This window comes from Vigna unguiculata, chromosome 3 (assembly GCF_004118075.2).
Source record: "Vigna unguiculata cultivar IT97K-499-35 chromosome 3, ASM411807v1, whole genome shotgun sequence".
NCBI classification, from domain to species: Eukaryota; Viridiplantae; Streptophyta; class Magnoliopsida; order Fabales; family Fabaceae; genus Vigna; species Vigna unguiculata.
In genome coordinates this window covers 39,227,899-39,236,789 of record NC_040281.1, presented here as the reverse complement: position 1 = coordinate 39,236,789, position 8,891 = coordinate 39,227,899, and the positions used below count along the sequence as shown (strand labels likewise).

Genomic DNA, 8,891 nt, shown 5'->3' with positions numbered 1-8,891 from the left:
ACTATTATCATCATCTTCATTATCTACTATTTTCCAATAATGACTTTTCTTCATAACCCATCCATTGTATAACCTCTTACGACACAAAGGGGTTGGGTTGCGCACTAGCGTTCCATAAGGTCTTCTCCATATGTTACCTAACAAAGCTATTACTTTATTTCTGTAACTTACAACACATTTCACATTCCTCAAAAATTGCATGTACTCAACTCCTTTTTTTCTCAAATCATCTTCGTATGAGCATAATAAGATCAAACCGCACACATACTTTCCTTCCAATTGACCCTTTTCAGCAGCCATCTTCAAGTCTTTGATGCCCTTTTCTACATTTCCCATATATCTAATTATTTCTCGCAATCCATCTTTATACAAAGCTTCAATATTTCCACCTTCTTTACAACTTTCCATGAAAGAGTCAAACACCAATCTTTGTTCTTTAGATAACCATGAATGTAAAGGGAATTTTTCTAAGGAAACTTGTTGCCACATGTAGTTATCTTTTGAAGCATGAAAAAAATCTCTACAACATACTTTCATGTTTTAATGATCAATGCAAGATTCAGAACTTACCCTTACAATCACATTGACCAACAAATCTGTGAGAAATGACTTTATTGGAATCAAAGTAAACTTGTCATGTTCAACACGTTACCTCTTATTGTCTTTATGAAGTGATTCTTCCATTGAAATCAAAGAAGCGAACTCATTACTCTCGTCTTGTTGTCTCTTGTTGTATTTTGTCTATTTCACCATTCATGAGGTAGTCATATTTGTGTGATATTAAGATTCAAAACACTCAAAACAAAGAATTGTATATTATTGAAAGATGAAATTGTAGACCCTCCTTTGCGATATATATATATATATATATATATATATATATATATATATATATATATATATATATATATATATATATATGTATATATATATATATATATATATACATACATATATACATATATGTATATATATGTATATATATACATATATGTATATATACATACATATATACATATATGTATATATGTATGTATATATGTATGTATATATATGTATATGTATGTATGTATATGTATATATGTATGTATATATATATATATATATATATATATATATACTTATACTAGTATAAACATAGACGCTATCACGCTTATGTGTATGCATTTTTTATATATGCATGATATTATATTAGTAGGTGATAATATTATAATGTTATTAAGTTAATATATAAAGTAAAATATATCAGAACAGATGAAAGTATAACCATTGATAAATAAAAAAGAAGAAAAGAAGTTGAGATAGTCGATTTTATAAAAAATTTGTAAAAATAACGGTCAATTTTTAAAAATGCAATAAATTATTATATTTAAAGGATAAAATTGGTATTTTAAAATGTGGACACAAAAAAGGAAATCCCCTTTACAAGAGACATATATGATAAAATATTTTACAAGATCTCTGAATTCGAAACTCTCGCAAATGAACCAAGTAAACTCTCCGCTGTTTTCAAACCCATATTTATAGCCCACGATCCCAAGCGTCTAAAACTCTTCCCGCCAAAATAAAACCCCATACCAATCGACACCATCATTATGAAGGATATGACACATAAAAAACGACGGCGCCAAAAGTTTAACGATGTGACCACCTGACGCCCTTTCACCTACCTACTGACACTTCCAAGCCTTAACACTGTTCACCACACTTAAAGGCTGGGGGACTGGTGTATCACACCTAGCCGGTTTTGCTAGTTCACCAACACATGTCATCCTTGACCGACAACCCATATCGGACAAGGCTGGGGGACTGGTGTACCGTACCTAGCCAAACTGGACCAAGTAAACAGTATACACATCAAGACCACCTACCGTCTAGTACCCGGACAACCAGCATAAGCCATCTAGGCGGGTAGCCGGTTGAAACCGACTACTTGCCTAGAAAGTTAACTAACATCAATACCCTATCTTCAATACACCTAGGACCTGTTTTGGGGCCAGGCCCACTCATGGCCCAAGCTGGGGCCCAGGCTAGGGCCCAAGTCGAAACCCAGCCCATGCGATGGTCAAACGTCATCAATGTTCTATAAATACACGTGGACCCCGTCATTTAAAGGTACGCATTCATTAATTGCTAATTTGACTCCCTAAGAACTTTGACTTACTTGAGCTTCGGAGATTCTTCTGCAGGTAACCCCTCCTGGGTTCAAGCCGATACGTATCGAATGGGAAGAGGCCAACTGAGGAGATAACGGACTGCGTGGTAAGGTGATTCTTGTGCCTGACTTCTTATTTGTTCTCTGCAGGAACAAAAAATATTTTTCCGACATTTTAATTGTAAATATAAAAAGTTTAACTATAATGATAACTTGTCTCGTAAATAATAAGAAATGAACATGCTATCAATCCTTGATTGTTAAAAGCCTTAAGGATTGCCTTTCCTATTATTAACTTTTTTTGGTACTATATCTCTCAACTTATACTGCTTATTTCTTTTATTTATGTTAGTAATTATGTTTAAATAAGTGATATCTTTATAATTAAATTGGAGTGGTATATGGTGTATAATTATAAGGAATTATAAAAGTATAAAAAAGTATAATTAATAATATCAAAGTATTATTTATAATAATGATAAGGATAATAAAATTTAGTAAAATATTTTGAAAAGCAGAAAAAATAATTATGTTTAAGTATGTATTTTAATAATTAGTTTTTAATTTTTTATATTCATATTATATTATACTAGTGTAAACACAGGCGCTATCGCGCCTGTGTGTACGCATTTTTTGAATTATATTAATAATTGATGATATTGTAATGTTATTAATTTAATAAACAAAATAACAAAATAAAAGTATATTTATAAAAAATAAAATAAAATGTACGGAGAAAATAAGAGAAAAATAACTGTTGATGAATAGTAAGAGAAAAAAAGAAAAAGGAGATAAGTAAATAATTTTATAAAAACTTGTAAAAGTAACCGTTAATTTTTAAAAATTTAATAAATAATTAAATTATAAAGGGTAAAGTTGGAATTATGAAATGTGGACACAAAAGAGGGAATCCCCTTTATATATAAAATAGGAGAAAAAATAAGAAAGATATAAGTAAATAGTTTTATAGAAACTTGTAAAAATAACAGTTAATTTTTAAAAATTTAATAAATAATTAAATTGTAAAGGGTAAAGTTGGAATTATGAAATATGGACACAAAAGAGGGAATCCCCTTTATATATAAAATAGGAGAAAAAATAAGAAAGATATAAGTAAATAGTTTTATAGAAACTTGTAAAAATAACAGTTAATTTTTAAAAATTTAATAAATAATTAAATTGTAAAGGGTAAAGTTGGAATTATGAAATGTGGACACAACACAAAATCTTTGACCCCAGTTCCACCATTACAACACAAACGTTATTCCAAGATACGTACACACTTAAGATACGTACACAAGAAATGTTGAGAACATATCAATAAATCTTTACCTGGTCTGCAATCATTCCAAGACCCATGCCATCCATGAAATCTTTGACCCCAGTTCCACCATTTTTTTGAGCAGCATTTCGAAACTCTTCCCTAGATTTCTCAGGGTTTATCTGCAAACGAAGTAAGGACCTACAAACTTAAATAAGTGGAGAGTGGTAATCTAATAAATGGTATACAATTATTCCCACAAAAATACCAATTATGCCATCAAGTAAACTGGATACTAACTATAAGCTAATTCATTCTACAACAAATGTTAGCTTACTTCGAGGGCAAAAAGTGGATAGTCAGGTCCTTCCACTGGCACCAATGCTCCCCCTGTCAAATCCTAGTGGACAATTTGCAAAACTTGTATTAGGCAAGGCAAGGCAACCAGATCTTGAAGCAGCTAACATGTGAGTATCATCAGAACTATAAGGTTAAAAATGTAATAAACCTGAGCAAAAGAATCACTCAAAGAATGTGCTGGATCAGTGGAAACCACAAGAGTTGGGTGTCCATTATTGGCAAATTTAACAGCAAGTGAAGCAGCACAGCTTGTCTTCCCAACCCCTCCTTTACCACCTAGCATGTAATACTTCCTCTCAGTCCCAGAAACCATTTCATCAAACCCTGATGCAGCTTCTGTAGTGCCAACAACCGATCTCACTGAAAATAAAAAACAATAAAACCAAAAAAAATGTCATTAAACACTCCATATGTATCTCAAAAGTACAATTTGCTATAGAAAAGCATCATTTTCGGAGGATCTTACCTTAGAGCAAGCAGTAACATATCATGCAACCACAAGTTTAAAGCAAAAATATAATTTGTACTTGCAAATAAGTAATGGGACTGCTAAAAAGCGTCATTGTTCATACACTACAAGGTTAAACCCAAATTATGGTGAACTCTAAACTAGTCACATAAAATGACACTGAACCTATCTATTTAAAATAAAGATAAATGAGAATCCTACTCAAAAAGATTATCTAAAAAATCATCAAAAATAAATTCACTCTCCTCGTTCCTTCACTTGCACTGTTTTTTCATTCTATATCTCTTCAGCAATTTTAAATTTCTAATAACTCGTTGCCTTCTCCAATCCCCAAAAATACCAATATCCACACTCCTTAACCAGAATAACGAAAATGATAACATCAATTCACGGGCACAACAAATAAAATCAAGTTCATTCAATGGACGCAAGTGACAATTCCATATATATGAGCACATCAAACAGAAAAACTAACTGAATTACAAAATCCCAAAAAAGTAAAAATAAAACAGAAAAAATGAGAAAACCTTGAAATGACTTCGTGGGAGGTTTAGTTGAAGCAGAAAGGGAAACAAAGGCGACGGCTTTGGGGAGATGATGAAACAGAGGAGGGTTAGGTGCGAAGGAAAGAACACCCTTAACGGTCATGGAGTTTGTCATGTGAAGGGAAGATGAAATAACAGAGCGACATGCCATTTCTCGTACTCACTTCGTCTGGCCTTTCGTTTTGGTTTGGTTTACTCTATCTCTGTCTCTTCCACTCTCACGCCGCAAGAGGTTTCTTTATTTTTCTCTCTCCCAATAAACAGTTAAATAAAATAAAAAAAAATTTTAGTTTCTATTCCTACAAATATCATTCTTTTAGCCTATTCATGTATTATATTTTTTCATGTTCTTTTAAGTAACAATTAAAATAAATTAATAATAATGCTGTAAATTAAAAATATTTAATATGTATAAATTTAAAATGAAAGTTTTTATAAATATTAACTGTAAATAATGCGTTATTCTGTGCTTAAAACACAAAATTGGTATTATATCATATTTTACAAGGCTTATTATAAAATATTTTGTATATCAACATATATGATAAATACATAGTCTATATTTTATCTTTTTCAACCAATTTAATCTTTCTACCAAATTTATTACATTGATTCTTAATTATTACAATTATATTTTCTTATTTCCTAATATGATATTTTATTAATCTCATCTATTCTAAATGATGAGTGTCGTTCTTAAAAAATAAAAAAAGATAGATGCTTAAATAATAGAAGATATAATATTGTTTTACTAAACATATAAAACATTTATTATCTATTTTATATTAAGGTAATTGTTTATTTTCAAACGGGTATAGATGTGAAAAGATATAAATTCTATATAACACTAAACAAGGTAAATAGATCGTGGTATCTATTTAATCTTATTTACCAAATTAATTTTTTATCTTATTGATTATGGAAATAATAGTAAATGATTGTGTAATTTATTCTAACTTATTTGTGAATTCCATCTTTACCAATATTACGTTATTAATTCTGAATATGATAACTAAATCTTGATGTGTATTTTTTCCCTCACCAAATTAACTTTTTATTATACTTATTTTATTGATTCAAAATATGACAATTAGATAGCTTATTTTATTTTATTGTATTTGAATATAATCAATAGATCTCATTATCTATATCATCTTATTTATTAATTTAATTGCATGAGTATTGTCCCAGGAAAACAATAAATACATATTTCAAGATTTTGCAATATATTGAATTTGAATATTAAAAGATTTTGCAATATATTTTATCTTATTCACCCGTTTAGTGTTTTTAGATAAAAAAAAAATCTATGTTTTTCATTTTATCTATCGATTTAGTATTTTATTATTTTATTTTATTGAGTCTGAATAAAATAATGAATATTTATCCTATTATAACCATGAACTTGATTAATAGATCTTACGATCTATTTTATCTAATTTATTAATTTAATATTTGAAAGTGGCAACTAAATATTGCTATAATAATTTATTAATTTATTATTACATTTATAATTTTAACTTTTATTATTGCTGAGGATGGTAAATTTATTATACTACCTTATATTAATAGGTTAAATTAAATATTTTTATTATATATATATATATATATATATATATATATAATGAAAACAATGTTAAAGAAATAATATATAATGTATATTTATATGAAAGAGGAAAAAAATAAATGGAATAATATGTATAAAGTTATTTTAAGTGGATAGTTAGTTTATCTTTATTTCTTTTATTGTCGTGTAAATAATAGAATAATAATTTTGAGATCAAAATATAAAATTTAAAAATTTTATTAGTGGTGAACTAATGTATAATAACTTTCAAAATTTATAATATAATATTTTTCAAGACTAAAATATTAAATCATATATATATATATATATATATATATATATATATATTAATGAGATATTACAGGAGGAATTATATAAATAAAATTATTTTCAAAATTTAAAAGGTTTAAAAAATTATTATTAAAAAAAGATAAGATAAATAAAAGAAACTACACCCAAAAATGATAATTTATAAATTTAATTTGATTATTAACTGTAATTTCTTTACATGTCAAACATGTTTTATGTTATCATTTGAGTTATTTATACCATTTGACATGTGCTTATTTCAATGTTAGCTATAAAATTCATTTGACACAAAAAAATTAAACGTAATTGAGTTAAAAAGTTTATATCAATTCATTTTTAAAGTTTAAGATAAAAGCATTATTTATTTAATTAAAATTTTATAAATATTTAAATGATTAAATGTGTTGTAAATATATATAAACAAATTTAAAAAATTAAAATAAATATATAAAATAAAATTAAAATAAAAAAAAAATGGTCTACCAACTCAATTTTTGAGGGGATAAGTCACAATTTTAACAATTTATTTATGATGAACCAGTCCAATTCACTTCTGATGGATCAATGATGAGCTGCACAGGGTTGTTTTGCCATGTTTTGCCACCCCTACCCAATAATAAAAAAATTCTCTCCTTTTTAATGTCTTTTTATGCAAAGACTACTTCAATATATTAAATGTTGTTGTATCACTAAGGAGGGTCTTTTTCTCTTTTGTAAATTTCCTTTAATGCATGTGTTTCTTTATTTTCTTCTTTTAATTTTTTTTATTTTTCATTGAATTTGTCCTTTATCTTCTAACGTAACATTGTGTATCTATAAATTATTTTAACGAGTTTTCCTTCCAATATATGACATCTAAAATTTATTGTTAAGTTTATTTTTTGCAGTTATATATTTAGGAGATGATACAAACCACTTAAAATGAACATCACTTTCACAAATTTTAATATTTGTAAATATTGGTTCCATAAATAATTGGAAAGTATTTTAACTAAAACATTCAGATGGTAAAGAAAATTATTCATATGCAAAACAGTACAATTAAATATAATAGCAGAAGAAAGTTGTTCCTCTCTAGTAGACATGTTTCATATGGTTTACAATAGGACTTCTCAATTAAATCTACTAATTGTAGTTCGTTTCCTTTTGTAATGAATACGACCATGATTAGAACCTTTTAATACTTTGTGAAGGAGTCGTTCAGCCAATGGATTTTTTTTAGTGAAAAATGGTGTTGTATAATGATTTCAGTACGAGTATAGATTGAGACTTTTATTTTATGATATTCTTAATTAAAATGAAAAAGCTTTAAAACAACAAAATATATACAGGACCATAACTTTCTATAGAAAAATATATTTTCAAGTTCTAGTTTTTCTAATTAAAAAAGGTTAAACATTACTTGGGTTTAAGAGCAATGATGTAAATTAAATAACTTAATATTTTAAATATACATATTAGATTAAATAGATGGATATTTAAATATAGGATCAACTTTTAGAGAAGTAGACAAGTTTCGAAAGGACTACACAAATACATTATGTATAATTTCATAAACACAAGTTTGTGTGAAGAAATCAAAACATTTAAACGACTTCTTATGGAAGCAGTGTTGTAATTCACGACTTTAAATTAAAATTATAAACTAAAATGTGATTTTGATGTCAGTTATTATTTTTCAATGAAAAAAAACTGAAAATGTGTTGTATTCGAACAAATGGCTTTGATTATTTAAAAAGTTTATCTAAAATGAAAAAGAAAAGCCATCTGGAAACTAGGAAGCAAAAAAGATAAATATGAACAAAAAGAAGGCATCTTTTAGCTTTGCACCTTTTTTTCCAAACAAAAACTGATCTCTGATACAGAAGAACGCGACACGTTCTTCTTCTATACATAGCACAGTTTGAAAAAAGCTGTTTCAACTCCCAGTATAGACCAAGAAAAAAATATTTCAATGCTAGAATTCAAGTTTCTGTTCAGAGCTAAAAAACCAAACCTTTTTGTGCTTTCAACGAAAAAAAATAAACCCATTAAATACTAAATGCATGATGAAGCACGGTATACACCTTATTGCATACATTAAAGCTAACAACAGGTATACACCAGTGGAGAAACACGGACAAGCACTGTGACATCGAAGGATGCAAATACCAAAATATTATAGTCGAGTGATAAGTAGTTTTCTCATTTTCTTCAGTGTCACGCCACAATAATTAGGAGGAATA

General features: G+C 27.6%; 1 protein-coding gene across 1 annotated transcript; it reads right to left on the bottom strand.

Annotated features, from left to right (window-relative positions):
* Window positions 1-5,039, bottom strand: LOC114177820 (ATPase ARSA1-like). Its single transcript, XM_028063376.1, has 7 exons — window positions 4,773-5,039; window positions 3,925-4,136; window positions 3,754-3,816; window positions 3,488-3,598; window positions 2,165-2,299; window positions 653-741; window positions 1-323 (listed from the first exon to the last, which is right to left on the bottom strand). The coding sequence occupies exons 1-7, from the start codon at window positions 4,939-4,941 to the stop codon at window positions 290-292; spliced, it is 813 nt and encodes a 270-aa protein (XP_027919177.1). The 5' UTR covers window positions 4,942-5,039; the 3' UTR covers window positions 1-289.
* Window positions 5,040-8,891: the final 3,852 nt, after the last annotated feature.

What these genes read in the sequence shown, in the direction of transcription:
- LOC114177820 (XM_028063376.1), bottom strand. Translation starts at nt 4,941, where the DNA reads ATGGCATGTCGCTCTGTTATTTCATCTTCCCTTCACATGACAAACTCC. An exon ending in TCCCACGAAGTCATTTCAAG is followed by an intron (nt 4,137 to 4,772) that starts GTTTTCTCATTT and finishes TTTTATTTTCAG; the next exon opens with TGAGATCGGTTGTTGGCACT. An exon ending in TGAGTGATTCTTTTGCTCAG is followed by an intron (nt 3,817 to 3,924) that starts GTTTATTACATT and finishes ATTGTCCACTAG; the next exon opens with GATTTGACAGGGGGAGCATT.